Here is a 22,320-nt window from a genome sequence, read left to right as displayed (position 1 = left end):
GGGTTGGCTTCTTGTGGTGCTGCAGCTGTTTTGAGGTCACCTATAAGTAACTAACTCATTACCTGTGCTCTGCAAGTGACCGCCGATAGATTCACTGGTTCCTGACACTGGACTTTGGTGGTAATGATTTCTTTGGTCTATTATTGGTGTCCTGTTCATATCTCCTAAGGAAAAGCTGACGGCATTAGGGGAGGGCTGTGGATTTTAACAACTCTCTCCTCCATCTTCTTTTTGTAAGAATGGGATCTCATTACACAGCTGGCCTTGAACACAAGATTTCTTGCCTCAGACTCTCAAGTGCTGGGATTATAGGTACAGGCCACTACATCTAGGTATAAAAGGGATCTTAATCTACTTTTTTTTCTACATTTTCTTCTCTTTAGATTTTTTTTTTTTAATATTATGTCTCTGAGTGTTTTGCCTGCCTGCATGCCATGATCACGTCTGGTACCTGTGGTGGTTAGAGGAGGGTTGTTGGGGTGATAAAGCACTATGACCAAAAGCAACTTGAGGAGCAAAGGGTTTATTTGGCTTACACTTCCCCGGCACTGTTCATCATCAAAGGAAGTTAGGACAGGAACTCAAACGGGTAACAGGGCAGGAACCTAGAGGCAAGAGCTGATGCAGAGGCCATAGGGAGGTGCTGCTTTCTGGCTTGCTCCTCATGGTTGGCTCAGATTGCTTTGACCGCCATCCTAGGGGTGGCACCATCCACAATGGGCTGGGCCTCCCCTGTCAGTTGCTAATTAAGAAAATGCCCTACAATCAGATAGTATGGAGGTATTTTCTCAATGTAGAGTCCTTCCATTCAGATGACTCTAGCTTGTGTCAAGTTGACATAAAACTAGAACTAGTCAGCACAGGAAGGCTCCTGCTAGCTCCTGCACTCTATCTTGGAGGTTCTTCATCAGACATTCAGACATTTCTAACACACATACATACACACAGAGAGAGAGAGAGAGAGAGAGAGAGAGAGAGAGAGAGAGAGAGAAGAGAAAAGAATAGTTAAAGAAGAAGCTAGGAGCTAGGAGTGTGTCTTAGCGGTAAAGTGCTTGCCTCTGCCATTAAGTAACGTTATGGGAAGGTCTCAGGTTCCTCTGGCTGGATTCCCAGCAGCAGCCTTGTTTCCTGTGCACCCAAGGACAAGAGTTCAGATATGGCTGGGCAGTGGTGGTACACACCTTTAATACCAACACTTGGGAGGCAGAAGTAGGCAGATTTCTGAGTTTGAGGCTAGCCTGGTCTACAGAGTGAGTTCCAGGACAGCCAGGGCTACACAGAGAAACCCTGTCTGGAAAAACCAAAAAAAAAAAAAAAGAGTTCAGATATGACACAGCAGTATATAAACAAGACCAATTAGAAGCAAGGAAGCATGAGACACTCTTGCTGAAGAGTGGGCTAGTCCAGCAGCTATGAGACCCTGACAGGCAGGGGGCTTATACTCCTCTGGGTTGTCTCCTCTTCATACCTTCCCCTGGGTGGGCATTCTTCCCTCAGAAAGCCATAGTACCCAGAATTCACTCTGTTATAACTAGATGTGTAGGGATACGCACAGGAATGCAAGTACTCCTAATGTTCAAAAGCTTGCTGGAGACAAGGCTAACAGCACACTCCGCATACACTTTGAAGGAAGTCTTCAAATGGTTTTAATCTGAAATAGTTAGCACAGACCACTATCATTCAGTGTCCCTTATCTGTTTGGGGTCCTAGGGTGCTCCATCCGGAGCCAACCTCGCCTATCATCTCTATCCTTACTACCAGTTCACCACCATTATGTTACACTGTGCTTCAGAGCCTTGAGCTGGCTCACATTGTTCTTTCTATCCTATCATTGGAGACCAATTGGTCAGTTCCTCCAAGAGCTAACCTCCTGCCTAACATTCTCTCCTACAGAAACCCTTCAGGAAATAGAGGTAACAGCCTTTCTGGCTACTTCTCAAGTAAGGGTGACGTTATGATAGGTGGCTGAGGCCTGAGGTTCTTCTGGGGAGGGCTGGTCCAGGAGCACTCTATAGAAGGAGGTGGTCATGGTGGTCAAGGTTTGAGATCACTGGTCAGAATCACTTGAGGTTTTAGGTCCCAGAGTCTAGGCGACATCAATTATACCAGAAAGTTAAATAAAAAGGACCCACAACACAAGGCAAAATTAAAATAAGAAGAAAGGATCTGTTGGTACAAGAAACAGCTAATTTTGTTGATTAGAAAATCCATAGACAATTTGCTCCATTCCAGTGTAGAGCATATCTCAGGATCGGGTCCAGGAGAGGTGAGCCAACATTTTGGTTGCATAACCATTTGAAGCTTAGAAGAGAGAATTTTGACTAAGCTATTGAAGGAGGCGGGGTCTGAAAATGTACAGCTACATAAGAAATCTTGTTAATGGGCAACAGGGAATAACTTTCACCATACCCACTGAAACAATGATAGGAAAATATAATTTTAAAAAAGATTTTTAAAAATATGTATGAGTGTCTGCTTGCATGTTTCTCTGTGTGTCCCTTGCACACGAGGACCCAGAGGAGGTCTGAAATGGGCATCGGATCCCCTGGAACTAGAGTTACCAAAGGCTGTGAGCTCTCCTGTGGGTTCTGGGAACCACACCCCAGTCTTCTGCAAGAGCAGTAAGTGCATTGGATCTTGACCATAAGGACTTTTATAACCTTTATTATTACACACAGATCGGATTTCAGTCCTGTCTTCCATATGTGTGTGACTCACATTCTTTTTACATTATTTTTATCTCCTACTTATTTTGTGTGTATGTGTATTTTATGTGTTTTGCCTGCATTTATGTCTGTCTGTGTACCTTTGCTTTAGCTTGCATGTGGAGGTCAGAGTACAAGTCTTAGGGCTCAGTTCTCTCCTCTAGGGACTGAGTTTTATTTTATTTTTTAAAATAAAAGTCTGAGAATTACAGGATGTTGCCTTCTTGCAACAGTTGGTTCAGATGGCAGAGCTTCTAACCACCTTGGATAGTGTATTAGTCAGGGTTCTCTAGAGTCACAGAACTTATAGATAGTCTCTATAGTAAAGGAATTTATTGATGATTTACAGTCTGCAGTCCAATTCCCAACAATGGTTCAGTAGTAGCTGTGAATGGAAGTCCAAGGATCTAGCAGTTGCTCAGTCCCACATGGCAAGCAGGCAAAAGAGTGAGAGTGAGTCTCCCTTCTTCCAATGTCCTTATATGGTCTCCAGCAGAAGGTGTGTGCCACCACACCTTTAATCCCAGGTGACCTTGAACTCGGAGATCTCCCTGTCTTAATCTTCTGGAATCCATAGCCATGATGCCTCAAGATCTCCATACCAAGATCCAGATCAGAAACTTCTATCTCCCAGCCTACAGATTAGGGTCACTGGTAAGCCTTCCAGTTCTGAATTGTAGTTCATTGCAAATATAGTCAAGTTGACAACCAGAAATAGCCACTACAGATAGTAAAATGCCTTGAAAGCAAGACAATAGCCCCAAATCCTGACCTGTAATTCAAAAGGCATCTATCTGCCTCTGAAGAACTGAGGAAAATAGCACCTGGTCACTTTTCCTGGCGTGCCGAGGGAAGAGAACAAAATCTGGTACTGCAGACAGGATAAGACTCTGCTGAGTCCAGGGATGGCAGGCTGGACCTAGAGACTGGTCCTGTCTGGAACATGCATAGATTTGCTTAGATGAGCTACCATTGTGTGCTGCACTGTTCCCTGGAGATGGGAATTTGCAAGAGACAAAACCTTTTTCTCCCCCAGGGTGGTTATCGCTTGCATTTAGGATGAAGGAAAAGCTTCCCCGATGAGAATATTCCGTTTTGAAAGGCTGCCATCTAACACTTTAATGCTTAAGATCGTCTAGTAGTCTCTGTGATATAAGATATGATTGTGTTTCGTTTTACTCCCCACAGAATAAAAGAAATGATCTGTTTATTTTTATTTTATGAGTATAGGTGGGTAATATGCATGCATATTGGTGCCCACAGAGGCAGAGGAGGGCATCCAATCCCCTGGTACTGGAATCACAGACGGTTAGGATCCTCTGTGTGGATGCTGGGGATTGAACTTTTCTAGAATAGCCAGTACTCTGCACCACCGAGCCATTGCTTCAGCTCCCATTGTGAATTTTGAACTTAGGAAAGCAGACTTGCTCATAGAAATAACCTTCCTGAATCAGGGTCCAGTTTGTAGCCTTTATAGAAGTGAGCACTGTCTCTTAAAAGGAAGGAGACCTGGGCATAAGGAATGTCTCCCCGTTTGCCTTTGACGTGTAGAATAGATCCAGCTGTAGAACTGTGTTAGAATTTAAGTTAGCATCCAAGGGCCATGCTTCTCCACCCCAGCTCATCCTGGGCCACACTGTATTTTAAAAGAAAATGAAGTAACCATTAAAATGAAAACATTATTTGGTATGAAGCTGTAAAGGCAGGGATAATTTTATTTTTCAATCTAGGATAGCACCCTGACAGACTGAGGTGTGAGTGTTGTTGCCCTTTTTGAGGTCCTTTGTCACTGTCTCTGGGCCTAGTCACTGCTCTCTGGGGAAAACATGAATCGATTACTGCTGAGCCATCATAGTAGGCACAGTCTTCTCAGAGCCCTGACCTGAAGACATGAGCTGACCTGGGGTGAGCTTTACTAGAGAGGGGACATTCTAAGGCCACCACAGAGAGCAACTTGGAGCTTAGGTCTGTCCTTGCACTAATAAGTGACAATGAGTTGGGCCCGGTAGTGCACTTGGGAGGTAGGGTGAGGTGGGTTTCTGTGAGTTCCAAGGCAGCCTGGTATACACAGTGAGTTCTAGAACATCATAGGCTACATAGATCCAGTCACCATGTCTCAAACCAACATATGAACACACACAAAAAGGACACTAATTAATTGTGGCTATGAAACAGGAATCTGATATAACAATCAATCAATCAAAGTACTACTATAACCAGAGCCCCAAAACTGTTCATTTTATCTTTATAATTTTGGGGAAAAAATTTCAGACTCACAACACAGTTTCCAACACAAGCCTCTTGTTCATCTGCAGTGTATTATTCAAAACAGAATAGTAACACAATAGAGCCATAACTGTCCAAAGCTTACTTCAGATCTCACCTTTGTCCCACTAGTATCCTTTTCCTACATATTTCCAGAGCCAACTTGGATCCCACTTTGCATTCAGTTGTGATGTCGCTGCGGTCGCCTTTACTCTGGAATAGTTTTATGATCTTCTAATGATGTTCATGGCCTTATCATTTTTTTCCTTTCCTTTCCTTTCCTTTCCTTTCCTTTCCTTTCCTTTCCTTTCCTTTCCTTTCCTTTCCTTTCCTTTCCTTTCCTTTCCTTTCCCTTTCTTTCCCTTTCTTTTATTCTTCTTTCCTGTTTGAAATAGGGTCTTGCTATGTAGGCAGGTTGACTTCAAACTTTGAATGTTCTTGCCTGCACCTCCACCTCCTAAGTGCTGGGGTCACAGGCTGTACCACATGACCCTAACGCGTTTGAAGTTAATCTGTAGATCAGCGCTAGCCAATGGAACTTTCTATGTAGCTGGTTGTTGCTACTTTAGGTTTTTCCCCCTCCTTAATTCCCCTGGTTTCACCCCTAATATTAGGAGAGAAACAAGGACACAGGGGAGAGAGGACTTAGGAAAATCCCTGAATCTAATTTCTTTCTTTTTGTTTTTTCTTTGACCATGGCTACTAACAAACTACAACCAATCTCCCTAAAGGACTAACAAGGACCGACCCTGCCTCTTATTGATAGACCTTCTGGAAAGTTCCCAGAACTCCTAATGTCACACAACCCTAGAAATCATCTGCAGCTGGCAAACCCACCCTTCCGCTAAAGCACAGGGCAAACCAAGGTCAGGTTCTGCAGAGAGTCCAAAGCAGCCCCACATCCCTGCTCCTGGGAGGAAACCAAAAGCACACTCGTATAATATTTCTGTGTTTAAAAAACAAACAAACAAAATTCCAGAATTCTCACTACATTTCTAAGATGGAAATCTCAATGGCCAGTATCCAGATGGACTTTACATTTGAAGTATGGCCAATGTGGCTCAGAATGCCAGAGGCATGACACTGTCCCTTGTCTAGATTTTTAGCTTTTTATTTTTTAAAGATTTATTTATTTATTTTATGTATGTGAGTACACTGTAGCTGTACAGATGATTGTGAGCCTTCATGTGGTTGTTGTGAATTAAATTTTTAGGACCTCTGCTTGCTCCGGTCAACCCCTCCCTCAGTCTCTGCTTGCTCCGGCCAAAAGATTTCTTTATTATTATATGTAAGTACACTGCAGCTGACTTCAGATGCACCAGAAGAGGGTGTCAGATCTCATTACAGGTGTTTGTGAGCCACCATGTGGTTGCTGGGATTTGAACTCAGGATTTTCGGAAGAGCAGTCAGTGCTCTTACCTTCTGAGCCATCTCACCAGTCCTCCTTGTCTAGATTTTTAAAAGAGGTGTTGATAGGCGATTGGGAACCACACAGGCCAGGAAGCTGGATTGTTACAATGACCTTTGTGGTCCAGCAAGGACAAGGCTATCTATAACTGCATTTAGACGCTGGTCCTCACAGGCCTGGGGCTCTTTTTGCAAGAATTAAATAAGAGGCCCTTGTTGCTTGCAACAAAACTAAGTCACTAAACCTCACTTCAGAGTTGTATTTTACATTTTCAAATTTGTTTTGTAGGGACAGGCAGTTGGGGAGATCAGAAAACAGCTCTGGGGAGCTCTTCTACCATGTCTGTCCCAGGCAATGAAACTTATGTGTGATTTGCATATGCTGAAGGTTGTGAACAGCTACCAAGAACAGTGTGGTTTGAATGAAAAAGGCCCCTATTGGCTCATAGGGAGTGACATTATTAGGAGATGTGGCTTTATTGGACTGGGTGTGGTCTTGTTGGAGAAAATGTGTCACTAGGGATGAACTTTGAAGTTTCAGAAGCTCCACCTAGGCTCATTGATTCGCTCTTCCTTCTTGCTGCCTGAGGATGCAGGGGCAGAACTCTCCGCCCCTCTACACCACCATGTCTGCCTGCTATGGTGTCTACTTTATCTTGCTTCCTGCCATGACCACATTGAACTAAACCTCTGTACTGTAAGCAAATGCTAATTAAATTTTCTAAGAGTTGCCATGCTCATGATGTCTCTTCATAGCAACAGGAACCCTAACTAAAACAAACAGTAATAAAATCTAATTTCATTCAAAGAGTTCCAGCATGGTGGCAGCTCTAACCTCAGTGATCCCTTAGGCTTGTCTTTAAAACTGTATTAGATAGGAAATTATAACATTAAGTATGTCATTGATGCATTTTTCAGCTTTTTTCCTGTTTTATATTTATAAGGGGAGGGGTGATAAATGCCAATGCTTTTTGGAGTTAGTTCTCTTTCCATTATGCAGATTACAGGGGTCAGACTCAGATCTCTGGCTTGGCAAAAAGTGCCCTTACCTGCTGAGCCATCTCACCAGCCCCAGTTGATATATTTTTACATGTGCTCCAGCTGCGTACTCTCCACCTACATCGAGTTATAAGACATTTCTACCATCTAGCCGTGCTGGGGTAACTGATTTCTTTTTAAGTATGTTAGTTTTTTACTTCTGGTTGAAAGAATTGACTGGAAGCGAAAAGCTTTCATTCCTTTGTTTGTCTCTGTAAGCCAGTGGAGGCCAGAGGAGTCGGGTTACCCTGGTGTTGGAGCTATAAGTGGTTGTAACTTGGTGCATATCACCGGATAGGTGCAGTCTTTTGCTTCATCCTGTTCCTACCAGCCCAGCTGGTGTCATCTGGCTAGGCACCCACGTCCCTATGACATTTTGTGCAACACCCTACGTTTATGGAGCACTGGAGACATAGGAGCAGATGACAAGAAGACCCTCTCTCCTCCAGTACTTGGCTAGAAGATCTGCTTTGCCTGAGGAATGGAACGGAATCTAAGAACAGCAGATTTCTGGGCATCTGGACTTCCCCTGAAAAGTGTTCTAGACCAAGCAGGAAGAAACAATCTCCCTAATGCACCTGCAGGAAATCAGAAGAGACCCCAAGCAAGGCCTGCGGGGCACCAGCCACTGGACCAGCCGCTCCGGAACATCAGGACTCATCCACTGGCCCTGCGACCGGCCTAGCTCAGCTCCGCCCAGGCATCCCCAGCCCAGCTAACAGCCGTACTTCCAACTCTATCACAGTCAGGCTCTGCCAGACCAATGACTGCGCTTCCGATCCCACCCCTCCTCCCCACGCCTGACCAATGGCTGCGTGGCTGGCTTCGTCCCGCCCCCTCCATCTGCTAGGGCTCTGCACAGTCGAACGCGGTCAACCTGTTGCCTAGTCTGATTTCTCTTGGTAAGTTTGCAGCCTGGGCGTGGGTGCTCAGGACTCTGTGTTCACTGAGATCCTTCAGGGAGGGGACCTTGGCTAGGGCCAATTGCGCCTGGGAGTCCGCATGGGCGCCCCGGGCCTGGGCGCGTGGGGTCGGAGAGGCTCCTGAACTAGGGGAGAATGCGGTCGACCACACACGGATTCGCGACCCCGGCAGTTCCTTGATCCGCATCCAGCACCTTTAGCAAGCAGGTAGGTGGTGCCGAGAGTTTGCCCAGGCTGGACAGATAGAACCTCGGAGTGCCCCCTGCCTCTCCCAGGCCCTGGTGACTTGAGCGAGGCCTGGCCATGAGCAACGACCTGTGGCGGCCGCGCCAGAGAGTAGGCCTGCCAGTCCGGGCTACGGCCTGATCCTGGATCTGGGCTGTTGCAGGCAATAACATCTGTTCAAAACAGCCTCCCTGCACTTGGAGACCTGAGTCCTGCCAGGAATCTAGTCCGTGGCCAGGAGACTTGTCCCTCGGGAGTGTGGATATTTATTTCCACGACCCGGACAGAAGCTCTGTGGAAGTCAGGTCGGAAGCTTTGCTGTGTCCAGGACACTCTTGCCACCTCCCTTTCTGGTATAAGAAAGGGTCTGATATAAGAAAGGAGTTTGAGGAAAAGGATGAAATCAAAAGAAAGCAGAAAACAATGTTCTTTGGCTACTGGGAAGCTTCAAAAACCTGAAGGGCATTCAGCCTCGATCTCAGAACTCAGGTGAATGTCAGTAAGGGCAGCATTGTCTGAGAGACTTTTATGTCTTCAAAGAGCCTAAATGCTGCATCTTCTCACCCTATAGTCCCATCCCCAGGCAGTGACCTTGGTGTAAGGAGGGGCTTTGTGGCTTTCCTGCTGCAGGGACCTCTATGCTGTTAGGTCATGGCAGCAAGTCGGGGTACAAATTCCACGCTGCAGGTCAGCCGTGTAGCTTGGTATCACTTCCTCTCTGGTGACTGTGTTAAAGGACAGAAGTAAAAGAACCTCAGGCTGCCTCTGTTAACAGAGAACCTTCGAGAAATGAATAACTGAGCTTCCTTGGCTTTTGGTGGGGCTCCATGCCACTCCCCGCCCCCAGGCTGCATTCAGAGTTGTGGTTGGACCGCAGAAAACCAATAATTTGACTCCCTCTGTCGTCACATCTTTCTAGGGGACCTGGGAAAGGGGGAGGACGGGTTTCATCAGGCTGGCCTCTGCAGAGGCCTCATTTTTCATCCCCTGAAGGTTCAACAGACCTCAATCTTATCTCCTTGATCTCCCGGCCTTCCATCCTTAGCTCTTCCTTCCATCCTTAGCTCTTCGTAGGAATGTAGCATTTGGTAGTTAGCAGTGCCAGTGCTAACATGGGCTGAGGTCACTAGGCAGAACTAGCACCTCGCCTCCCACGTGGCAGGGGCCTGCACCTGCAACAACCGTGGGTACTCTCTGCACTGTCTCTCAGAGGCCTCAGACTCCATGGTGGGCACTTGGCTCTCTCTTCTATCCCTTCCTTCTTCTCTCCTGAACAATACTCTTGCTAACCAACAGCTTGTTAAACTTGTCAAAACGGAGCTCTGAAGGGCCATCTTTCCATGGCTTCTTACTGCCTTCCCTAGAGTTGAGTAAATGGCACCTTCCTTGCCCCACCTCCCAAGAAGCCATGTTTGATCGCCACCCTACCTCCCTTGTCTACAAAGCACCAGGAATATAGCTGCTCATCCCCTCTGTTGCCACCCGGGCCACAGCCTTCATCATCCTCTCACAGGGCCCTGACTTGTCACCCTCCTTCCATCCTGGGCTTCTCAAAGACCTTAGAACCTCCAGAGAGTTCTGCAGTGCAAATCAGAGCCCAGGCTCTCCAGTAGTTCCCCGTATCACATCAAGTAAAACCCAAAGTCCTTCCCACAACACCTTACGTGCTGGTGGCCTCTTTGACCTTGACCTCTGTCCTTCCCCTCAGCTTTAAACGTCACTCACCTAGATTCTCTTCACTCCAGATTCCATCCCATCTTAGAACTTTGGCATCTGCTTTGGCTTCTCCCCCAGACTCCAGTCTTTTCACAGTGGAAAAATCATTCAGTGAGATGTTACCAATCGGGGCTTTCCTGGATCACCTCTGTTTAAGCAGGGAATTTCCTCCTGGAGTTCTGTCTCATTGTCTCCTTTTACTTTCTAAATAATCAGACTTACTTCCTGGGCTTGTCATCTGGGTATGTGCTAATGGATCTGGTGCCTGTTCCATTCCAATGGTACTTAAATTGGATGTGGCATATCTTGTCTCTCCTCTCCCCAAGGTGGAGGACAGCTAAGAGACAAGTAATCAAAACATGTGATTGCAGATGGTGGTGCTTCGTAAGCAATGCTTGCATTTAAGGCACTGCCAATGTCTAAATGGTGGGATGGCTCAGTAGGTAAAACTGCACGCTATGCACTCCTGACAATCCGAGTTCAATCCCTGGAAGCCAAGGTGGAAGGAGAGAGCCAAATCACAAAAAAATCATCCTCCAATTTTCATGTGTGTGCTGTGACGTGTGTGCACACATTTACACACCTATTGTATACATATAATAATAAATGAGTGAACAGATAAAAGTGGTGTATTTTTTAAAATGTAAGCTTAGATGTTCTGGAAAGAAGGCTTGGTGGGTGAGAGCACTGCCTGCTTTCCCAGAGGACCAGGGTTTGAGTTCCAGTACCCACATGGCAGCTCACAACCACCTGTGGGTGCTCTCTGCTGGCCTCTGTAGGAACATGGTACACAGACATCCATGCAGGCAAAACACTCGCGTACATAAGATATAAATAATAAATCTTGGGGCCGGGTGGTGGTGGCCCATGCCTTTAATCCCAGCACTTGGGAGGAGGAGGTAGGCAGATTTCCGAGTTCGAGGCCAGCCTGGTTGGTCTACAGGGTGAGTTCTAGGACAGCCAGGGCTATACAGAGAAACCCTGTCTCGAAAAACAAAAAACAAAAAAGCAAACAAACAAAAAACCTTGGGGCTGGAGAGATAGGTCAGTGGTAGGTGAACTGACTGCTTTTCCACGAGACCTGGGTTTGATTCCCAGCAGTCATATGGCAGCTCACAACTGTCTGTAACTCTAGTTCCAGAGCATCCGATACCACTTTCTGGACTCCATGGGCACCAGGCTCACAAGTGGTGTGCAAACATATAGGCAGGCAAAACACCCACAGACATAAATAATTTGAAAAAAAATATTTTAAAAAATATTTAATCTTATATCTCTGAACTACTGTTGTTGTGCAAGCTCTCTAAATCGTTAAAAATTTTTAAAATTTATGTCCATGTCTGTGTGAGTATATACCAAGTGTGTGCAGGCCACAAGAGTGTCAAATCCTCTAGAGCTGGAATTACAGGCAGTTTCAAGCCACCAGATGTGGGTGCTGGGAACCAAACTTGGGTCCCCTGGAAAAGCAGCAGGTAAGGAAGTGCTCTTTCCACTGAGCCATCTGAAGACATGCTTCTGGGGACCCCTCTGGGGGGTCAAACTCCTTTCACAGGGGTCACCCAAGGCCATCAGAAAACACAGATTTACATTCTGATTCATAACAGTAGCAAAACTGCAGTTATGAAGTAGCAGCAAAATAATGTTATGGCTGGGGGTCACCCAACATGAGGAGCTGTCTTAAAGGGTCTCAGCATCAGGAAGGCTGAGAACCACGGCTCTACACCAGGTCTCCACTAGCACTCTTTTCCATTAAACCCTTAAACCAGCCCTCAGCCCCTCTCTGAACCATGGTATGGAAAAGGCTAGTAATTTACTCTGCAGCACAAAGTGACTTCAGTGTGGTGAAACTCAGTTTCCTACTATGGGAACATATGTATGTATATGTGGCAAACCTTGGTGGTGGGCCTACATCATCACCCAGAAACAACGGATCTGAGAGACCTTAGTTCTTCACTCTTCTAGGAGCTGGCAAGCCCCCTAACGGTCAGCATTTTCTCCATCTTTATGGTAGAATTATTCTAGTATTATCATATGGGCGGCTCTTGTTGGTTTGTTTTCAGTATACCCCAAAGAAGTAACACATGTAGGCAATTCTTAGACTATCCTGCCTTAGTGGTAGGAAGGGAATCCAGTATGTTTCACAACCTTAGCAGCTAAGGGCCCATGCTACCTCCAGTGTAAGAGGTAGCTACAAACCCTTTGTAACAGTGATGAAGCCCAACAGGCAGAAGTGGGTTCTAGATTGCCAGCTCTGTGCTCATCAGTTCACTTTTAAGGAGAACTTGAGAGCCTCTGGATACAGTCAATAATAATAATACAGGTTACTTTAAAAAGTGAAAGATTAGGATTGGCTCGGCAGTTAGATTGTCTCAGTGTGCTGCTGTCCCATCGGACCAGAGTTCTGACCCCAGCTCCCACATCTGGTGCCTTACAACTGCCTGTTACTCAAGCTCCAGGGGTTCCAGTGTCCTCTTCTGTCCTCCCTGGGCACCCCCACTCGTGCACATATCCACACTCAGATGCATACTTTTTAAAATTAATAAGAGAAATCTTGAAAAAAAAAAAGAGAAAGAAGTAAAAGTTAAAGAAAAATAGCCAAGATTCTAGAAGCTGAGAAAGAATTGTCTTCCTTTTCCTCCAACTGTGCTGCCAACTTGTTCTCTTGTCCATCTCTCTTCCAGTCCATCTCAGTCCATCCCACCCTGCCAGGGTCCGAGTCATTCCAGAAGCTGAGCAGCCATGACATTTGCTGAGGACAAGACCTATAAGTATATCCGAGATAACCACAGCAAGTTTTGCTGTGTTGACGTTCTGGAGATCCTGCCTTACCTGTCCTGCCTCACAGCTAGTGACCAGGTGAGTGAGGGATGGCACAGCTGGCCAGTGGACTGGGCACAGGGCTGTGCAGTCCAAGTTTCAGCCTGGCCTAGCCCTTCTCCCAGGTCAGGGCCCGCTCCCCCTTCCTTTCCTGCTTTTCTGACTTTTAGCGTGTTCAGCTTGGTTTTTTTCTGACCTTGCTAAATTCCTTTCCTTTTTATATTGCACTCAAGAGTGTGGCAGGGGGTCGGCAGGTTTCCAGGCTCTGGCTCCCTGTTTTCCAGAACCTTCTCTTTGTTTGTCCCGGGGTCCTGCTTGGTTTTGATTCATTCTCTCCTAAGACCCTATCTTGGCACAGCGTCTGCAATGTCAGACCTGAGGACTCTGAGCCATCAGGGTCTTGCCACAGCAGGACGTGCTACAGGGCTGCACTCGGCACCCAGTGAAGTGGCAAACCTGGGTTTATGTTTTGCTGCTTCTCAGATGGGATGGGCTCCTGTGCCCCCGAGCTGCCTCTGTGTGTGCTCTGGGGGCCTCCTGTCCTAGGGGTCTCGGGACTACTATGGTTTCTTGTGCAGATACTGTTACAGCGCAGGGCTGGGCAGTCAGGAGAACGTGCTGGCTGGCCTCGCCCTGTGTTGGACATTCTTCGGGACACCCAGTCATTTTGTAAGTCATCTAATAATTATTTCCTGTGGGTTGTCACTTGCTTTTCTCTTCTTCCTCTTAATCTTCTTCCAAGTCTCCCTCTTTCTTTTCTTCTTCTTTCCCTCTACTTCCTCCCTCCCTCCCTCCCTCCCTCCCTCCCTCCCGTACTTCCTCTTCAGACAAAGTCTTCTTATGTAGCCCAGTCTGGTCTCGAACCTGTAACCCTCGTACCTTAGCCTCCCTGGTGCTAGGATTACAAATTGATTGGTCATTTTCAAGTGGGAATCCAGTGAATCAACGATCCTATAGCTGCTGTCATCTTTCTAGAACTTACCCACTGTGCTCCCCTGCCTTGCTTCCCATTCTTGGCTCTCCTTCCCTTTAGTCTCTGCCCCTTTCAGAGCATTGTGGCCGGGCCTCTTCTCCTTCTCAACTCATTCAGACCCTGCTCCTTGCTTTAGGGGCTGCCAGTCAAGCTTTGCCCCGTCTCAGTGCTGCTTCGCTTCTGCTCGGCCTCTGACTCCTCATCTGTAAAGTAGGGATGGTCATTGCATTTAATGCGACAATGCCTGCAAACCTTGATGTGGCCGCAGCCCTTTCCCGGCAGCTCCCTTTATTGTTGTTCATTGATCCTCACACCGTACTTGGGCTACCATTGTGGCCTTGGCCTGCCTCTCACTCAGTTTCAGACAGCTGCCCACTTCCTGTGGCTTTCTTAGTGTCCCCTTTGTAGTAGCTTTCTTCTGAGTAGAGAAAAGGCTAGGCCACCTGGCCTAAGGAGGCTGTCTGTGCTGTCTTCCAGGATCGACTGCGGGCTTCCTACAGGCAGATCGGGAACCGGGACACACTCTGGGGACTCTTCAATAATCTCCAGCGCCGGCCTGGCTGGGTGGAGGTCTTCATCCGGGCACTGCAGATCTGTGAGCTGCCTGGGCTGGCTGATCAAGTGACTCGAGTTTATCAGAGCTACCTGCCTCCAGGTGAGCATCCTGCCCTAGCCTTTTTCCTGGGCCATTGCCTGTTCCTCTGGCCCACAGTCTCCCCCTTCCTTCACCCTTGGACCTTCTGCCTTTCTGTCTCCATCACTCTCCATTGTAGCATATACCTGGATTTAGATCCAGCTGAGCCACTCACTAGCTATATGTCCCTTTGACCATATTCCTTATTTTTTGAGTCTGTCACAGTGGGGCAAATGGCCACATCCCTCATGTGTGACTGCACTTAGCTGGGGTTCCACATCTTCCCTTTGCCCAGCGCAAGGCACCTGCCATTATGTTTGTGGCTCTGGTGTTTCCTTCTGTCTCCAATTATACAGCGTATAGAGTACAGAGTCTACCCCAGTCACTTTCCCTACTCTCCATTTCTCTTCCCTGCCGCAAGGTTGCTCTGAGAGCATCCAGGTTCTAATGATAACACCCAACTGCCTGGTGGCCCCTTAAATCCTCTCAATGTCACTGCCACGTCGTGTGACCAGAGGGGGTTTAGTATTAGAGTCTGAAGAGAAGATCTGGGAAGAAAAACCAAGCCAATCTTGAACACACCATGTTTGCTTTTGTTTCTCTTTTCCTCCCTTCTTTCCATGTTGGTCTCTTCATTTGTGGATGCTGCAGTGCTCTCTCAAATAAGTAATGGCTACGGTAGGGTCAGAGATGGGCTGTGGCAGGGGTCAGTTGGGGATGACAGCTGTGAGAAAGCCTTGGGACAGCGAAGGAAAGTGAGCATAGCAGTCAGGCTGCTGAGAGCCCTGTGCCCTGCTCCCTCATCTTTGGTGCCACCTTTCTTGTCTTTCCCAGCTCTTCTTTCCCTCCTCTTCCCTCCCCATTGATGCTTATCATGTCTAACGAATCTTTCTTAGTCAGGGTTTCTATTCCTGCACAAACATTATGACCAAGAAGCAGTTGGGGAGGAAAGGGTTTATTCAGCTTTCACTTCCATACTGCTGTTCATCACCAAAGGAAGTCAGGACTGGAACTCAAGCAGGTCAGGAAGCAGGAGCTGATGCAGAGGCCATGGAGGGACGTTCCTTACTGGCTTGCTTCCCCTGGCTTGCTCAGCCTGCTCTCTTATAGAACCAAGACTACCAGCCCAGAGATGGCACACCCACAAGGGGACCTTCCCTCTTGATCACTAATTGAGAAAATGCCTTGCAGCTGGATCTCATGGAGGCATTTCCCCAACTGAAGCTCCTTTCTCTGTGATAACTCCAGCCTGTGTCAAGTTGACACAAAACTAGCCAGTACAGAATCCATCCCACATCAGGTCATGGAGTTATTGAAGGGAGACTAGATGCCCCAAGCATCCAGGCCTATTCTATTACCAAGGTACCTCTGATTCTTTCTGGACATCACTATATCTTTGTACCTTAGGGACCTCACTCCGCTCCCTAGAGCCACTGCAGTTACCAGACGTTCCTGCTGCGGTTTCTGGACCCTCTGCATTTGCGCCAGGCCACAACATCCCTGACCATGGCTTACGAGAGACACCAAGTTGCCCCAAGCCTGTCCAGGACACCCAGCCACCAGAGTCCCCAGTAGAGGTAGGTCCTCACAGTCTGTTTTAAGCTGCCTGCTTTTGTGTGCCTGCCTGCCTACTTCTGCCCACCCAGCCTTCCAGAAGCCCCTTCCTACCTCCTGAAAATCTTTCCTGCTAAGAATGCTGGGGTTACCTAACTGGCTACCCAACTGCTGGACAGACCCGTGGCCCCTTAGCATTCTGTCTTTAGCTAACTAAGAGGTCATGGTTTTGAGGTCTTTGCAGTGGTCATGTGACATGTTGAGCTGGGTTAAAAAAAAAAAAAAAAAAAAACAACAAAAAAAAAACCTGGAGGTTAACCAGATTTGAATGTGAGGGAGGTGATATGAGGGCTCAGGAAGTCATGGATGGGTGGTGACAGAGCTCTTATCAACTGTAAAGTCAGGTATCTGGAAGATAACTAGTTCTACTGAGATGAAGTGAGTTAGCTGTTAGCCATGGGGTATAGAAGAAACCCTAGGCCTAGACTATGGGTCTGAAGCCATAGGGTCTGTGCAGAGACTGCTGAAGAAAGGGCAGTGGTTACAGAGCTAGACACACACATGGGGAGGAAACTTGGGCAGTGCCTGCTTTTTTGTTTTGTTTTGTTTTGTTTTTTTATTTTTTAAAAGCACTTGAAGTCATCCTGAGAGACTGGGGATGTAGCTTTCATTCAGTTGGTGCAGTGCTGATCTGGCATACACACATCCCTGAGTTCAGTATCCAGCACCATAGAAACTGGGCATGATGACATATACCTCTAAGCCTGGCACTCAGGAGGTGAGAAGCAGGTGAATCCAAAGTTCATAGTCATCCTTGGTAAGTTCAAGGCTAGGGTGAAATACATAAGATCTGATCCAAAAACAAAACAGCAACAACAAAACCAAGTAGGTACTAGGACTGAAGACTTATATTAGGCAAGTATAATATTGAAGAGCTACTTCACTCTTATATGTGAAGGTTTCTGAGGATCCTGGGCTCTAGAGGAGGAGCTGAGGCCTGTAGGAGATGCCCTATAAATATCTGCTGCCCTTTGTCAGCTCTGGGAGAAGCAACTGCTTTATCTCATTTCCTCTGTTTCAGAATTCAGAGCAACTCCTCCAGACCAACTCCAGGGCTGTCGCGAGGATGTCTGGTGGCTCTTTGATACCCTCTCCTAACCAGCAGGCTCTTGGCCCTCAGCCCTCCAGAGAGCATCAAGAGCACGAACCAGAACTGGGTGGCGCCCACGCAGCAAGTATGCATAGAGTGTGGAATTGCAGGGTCTCTTGGATCCCTCGCAGGAAGGTTAGGGTCACAGTTACCATATGGCCTTCCTTAGACAGGAGGCAGGGTAGAAATAAAAGGTATTCGCTTCAAAGAGTATGTTCTGTGTGCACGCCTGTGTGTGCAGTAGTGGCGGCAGCAGCTTCAGATGCAGTCATTTATGTGCACATGTCTCAGCTGGGTAGGTCTTCTTATCTCGCTGATTTTTCTCTCAGGTGTTTACTGACATATACACATGTTCTTCTACTATCCATTACCTGGTACCTCTTCATTCTCTTTTCCTCTAGGACAAAAACCCAACTCATGACATCTGGGCAAGACTCTAGGTAAAAGAGAAGCAGAGCTCTGAGCATAGGCTCAAAACTGGCCTATTTCCCCTGCTCTGTTCTGTGGTCAAAATAGATTATAAGGTCAGCCCAGATTAAAATCACATTGGAGAGTGTAGTTTTTTGCCCTGTGAGTGTGTATTTTTGTACATTGCTGCATATGAGAGAGAGCTAGGGCTGTTTCTGCACTCAGGTAAAAGGTAGTGATTGTCCAGGACCTGAAGACAGGAAAGATAACATCCAAGAGTAGCTGATGAGGGAGCTCTTAAACACTGCTCTTCCCAAGGGGATTTCTAGTTCCCAGCTGTGGTGGTTTGAATGAGAATGGCTCCCATAGGCTTCTACATCTGAATACTTGGTCCCCAGTTGGTGGAAGTGTTTAGAAAGAACTAGGGGGTGTAGTCTTGTCAAAGAGGTGGACTTGGAGGTTTCAAAAGCCCATGACATCCCTAGTTAGTGTTCTCTCTCTCTCTCTCTCTCTCTCTCTCTCTCTCTCTCTCTCTCTCTCTCTCTCTCTCTCTCTCCTGCCTCATGCTTAAGGATTAGATGTAAACTCTCAGCTACTGCTCCAATGCCATGCCTGCCTGCTACCATGCTCCCACCATAATGGTCATGAACTCTAATCCTCTGAAACTGTGAGCCCCAAATTAAGTGATTTCTTATACGAGTAGTCTTGGTCATGGTATTGTCACAGCAATAGAAAAGTAACCAAGACACCAGAAAATCACACTAAAGTGGTTCAACCTCAAATGAGTCAGTCAGGGGACAGAACCTGGTACCCCCCCCCTTAGGACTACAGTCTATCCACCCCAACTTCCAGGCTAGAGTGGCTCACCTCTACTTTCTAAACTGTGCTCTATTTGTTCCTGGTGCCTTAGGGTTGCCATGCGAACAGTTGAAGGTCGGATGGACTCCTCCTAATACTCCCAACTTCTTTCACAAATGGCACTTCACTGTAGCATGTTTGCGAGCACAGGTTGTAGGAGATTTTCTGTCAGGTTTAGGGGGAGACATCAGACATCACTTCTGACCTTAGTCAGCCATGGCAAGTGTATCCTCAGAGTTCTGTGAATAGTCTGTTGTCATCAACTTTATGTACTTCCTGATTCCCCGGATCAGGCTCCCTTTCTGGGACTACTAGGTCCCTATCCTTGGGGGTGTGTACCAGTGGGTCAGTTGACTGGTTAGTGGTTCTGTTGAGCCATCCTGCTATTGCCCCGATTCAGGATTTCTCCTGCTAGAAGGTAGTGGGGGCGGTAGTAAGAGGAATGCCTCAGGACATTCATACTCATGTCCCAGGGCAAGGTAGAAGAGGATGGAGTAGGAGAAGAGGCAAGTGTCCAGGGTGGAAGGAAAAAAAAAATAGTTAGAACAAGTTTTAAACTTCTGGGTACAGATGAAGGTAGAGCCCGTTTTACTTTGGTGATGGGACAGACGAGGGTTTCAAGGTAAGGGCTGAGGTGCAAGAGTCTTCTCCACGGGAGGAGATTGGGAGACAGGATGTGGAAGGGACCATGTAATCAAGGGCATGGGGACCCTTCTCTAGCCCTTAAGTTAAAACCACCCTTTGGGTTTGTTTCTGCTTTTGTCTCCCCACCTGTAGATGTTGCCTCTGTTCCCATAGCAACCTATGGACCTGTGTCTCCAACGGTTTCTTTCCAGCCCCTTCCATGTACTGCCCTGAGGACAAACCTCTTGTCTGAGGTCACAGCATCAGCTCTATCTGCTGATACCTCTTTGTCCTCCTCGTCCACTGGATCAGCTTTTGCAAAGGGAGCTGGTGACCAGGCCAAAGCTGCCACCTGTTTCAGCACTACACTCACCAATTCTGCGACTACCAGCTCAGTGCCTTCTCCCAGATTGGTCCCAGTAAATACCATGTCTTCCAAGTTGCCTCTCAGTTCAAAGTCCACTGCTGCGATGACGTCTACTGTGCTCACCGATACAGCGCCATCAAAATTACCCAGCAACTCAGTGTATGCGGGCACAGTGCCATCCAGAGTGCCTGCTAGTGTGGCCAAAGCACCTGCCAACACAATACCACCTGAGAGGAACAGCAAGCAAGCCAAGGTGAGTCCTTGTACCTGAGAGTGACTCGGGCTACCTTGCCAAGACAGCTGATCCTTTGTCCTCAGACTCTTACTTTCTGTACGGTCCCTCGTCTGTTTCTTCAAGGTGTTGGGACAGATGGGGAGCAGCCCCACCCAGCCCTTGCACCTTGTTTTCCAAGAGGAATGATAAACATGAACACTTCTAAGGAGGGACCTCTAGCAGGGTGGGGCATGGGACTATCCCTGCTGACGTGTATTAATTCATCTGGAGCTCAAAGCCTCCTGTGAAGCTCAGCAGTACCATTTAGTAGATAGAGTAGTGAGGAGTGAACATGGTGGATCACATGTCCTAGTGCCCTGTTCATTTGATAGTGGTCTCAAGCATCCTGCTTGGAGCAGTTCCTTCAACCTCCTCACCCCTAAAGTCACTTTCCCCAAGACCGTACAGCTGTCTACCTAAGGGAACCAAGTTCGTACACCTTGGGATCTTGTGCCTGCTCTGTGGCTCTCAGGCCCAGGTAGCACAAGGTGGTTCAAACCCCAGCACGGGCTCCCTTGCAGTAGAGCTCACAGCAGTTTGGTGAGAAGAAGAGGGCTGCCCTAGAAGGGGGTCACCTCCCACTCAGCTGTGTCCTATCACTAATGTGTTGAGTCCCCAAGAGAGGGTAGTCTCGGCTATTGTGAGATACTAACTCAAGCCCAATACACTCTGGTTTATCTCCCTGTCACCTGGACCCCTCTTCTTATGTTTCCAGGAGACCCCGGAGGGTCCAGCAACCAAAGTCACCACTGGAGGCAACCAGACTGGACCAAATAGCAGTATCAGGAGCTTGCACTCTGGACCAGAGATGAGCAAGCCAGGTGTGCTGGTGTCCCATTGGGACAACGAGCCATTCTCAGCCTGCTCTGTGGACCTTGCCATCAGCCCTAGCAGCTCCTTGGTCTCAGAACCCAGCCATGGTCCAGAGGAGAATGAGTATTCATCTTTTAGAATCCAGGTAGATGAAAGCCCCAGTGCTGATCTATTAGGAAGCCCTGAACCACTAGCCACCCAGCAGCCCCAAGAACAGGAAGAGCATTGTGCCAGTTCAGTGCCCTGGGCTAAGTGGCTTGGGGCCACCAGTGCGCTCTTGGCTGCATTCCTGGCAGTGATGCTGTACCGTAGTAGGCGCCTGGCCCAGTGAAGCCTCAGCTGTATGCTGTTCTCTTGCTCAGTTCTGCCAAGCATGTTTCTCTAGGCTTGGGCTGGTAGAGGCTGAGTCAGAGAAACTTAAATATGGCGAGGTCCACTGAGCTATCCAGGTGGATAGCTACACCAAGACGTCATCACTGTTGGGTGGGGGAGAGACATGGTTTTATCCTGGTTCATATGTCATCTTCTGGTCTTCAGCTTTTGGAGGCACTGTGTTACCTCCATTGCTCCTGACCTGCCCACGTGGCAGTGTAAGAGTTCATGCTCTGTGCTCCTAAGGAGGTATCCCCACCAGCCTCATCCCTGTTGGCCCAAGTCTGAAGATGAGGAGGTATCGCACTGTTGACAATGCCCCTCATCTTGCCCAGGTCTTCTGCAACACAAGCGTAGGTACACTGATGAGTGCTCCCATAGCATCTTATGCCTTCCACCGGCAGCCTGGTCTAAGGCCTTGGCAGGCAGGAGAGCCTGGGAGTAGCAGAGTGGCTGGTCTCTAGGGAGCTTTGAGTGCTCTGCCCCTTTGGGCCCTCTCCACAGCCAGTCAGCCCTGAGGGTGGGTCTGGAGGTTCTCTGTGGACTCTTAAGAAAGCCAGAAGCAACTGTCAGGCCTGAGGAAGCCCCTGGGAGGGAGCTTTTCTCCAACCTCCTTACCTCCTCCTCGCTTCTCCACTCCTGGTCTCCATTCTCTTCCACTACTGGATGATGAGATACCGAGTGGGCAGAACTCAGGCTGGGCTTGCATCAGTCCCACCCTTTCCCTGGACGTTAGCAGATGTCTAGCTTCTCTAGTCTCATTCCCAATGTAGATAGCAGGCAGCTCTTCCTTTTACTGGGCTCCTCTGAGATTAAAGGATACAGATACTTGCCTAGTGCTTATCTCAGAGGGTGTGAGTACAAGTTCTTGCCCTCCTGCCCAGGCTGGTTGAGCTAAGGTGAGAGTGTGAGAGGCAGAGTGCATAGTGGTAATGGCAGTCTTTGAGAGAGCAGCCTTCATCTCCATCATGCTTCTGTCTCCTCCCTGGTCAGGTATAGGCCTCACCTCTGTGCCTCACTTTTCTTACCTGTGAGATGGGGTGAGTGTGTGTGTATACACACACACACACACACACACACACACACCCCACACACACATGCTAATATATTCTCACCTGTGAGATGGGGAGTACGCATACATTGATGCTAATATATTCTAGTTTTATCAGGATAATTAAAAGAGTTTATCTGTGCAAA

The 22,320-nt window shown here is 47.7% G+C and overlaps 1 protein-coding gene across 2 annotated transcripts; it reads left to right on the top strand.

Moving 5' to 3' along the window:
* The first annotated feature begins 8,253 nt into the window (after positions 1 to 8,253).
* Mavs (mitochondrial antiviral signaling protein) lies at positions 8,254 to 22,320 on the top strand. Of its 2 annotated transcripts, none has more exons than XM_085834061.1 (7): positions 8,254 to 8,317; positions 12,961 to 13,135; positions 14,547 to 14,724; positions 16,111 to 16,280; positions 17,339 to 17,492; positions 19,451 to 19,917; positions 20,654 to 22,320. In XM_085834061.1, exons 2-7 carry the CDS (start codon positions 13,019 to 13,021, stop codon positions 21,080 to 21,082), a joined length of 1,515 nt encoding a protein of 504 aa, XP_085690187.1. In that variant the 5' UTR covers positions 8,254 to 8,317; positions 12,961 to 13,018; the 3' UTR covers positions 21,083 to 22,320. The 2 variants fall into 2 exon arrangements, with proteins under 2 accessions (XP_085690187.1, XP_085690196.1); XM_085834070.1 differs by lacking the exon at positions 8,254 to 8,317 and adding an exon at positions 8,324 to 8,545.

Source organism: Mus caroli, unplaced genomic scaffold, assembly GCF_978045245.1.
Source record: "Mus caroli unplaced genomic scaffold, Mus_caroli_1 scaffold_2, whole genome shotgun sequence".
NCBI lineage: Eukaryota > Metazoa > Chordata > Mammalia > Rodentia > Muridae > Mus > Mus caroli.
Note: the sequence above shows the minus strand (reverse complement) of the source record. Positions and strands in the feature narration are given on the sequence as shown.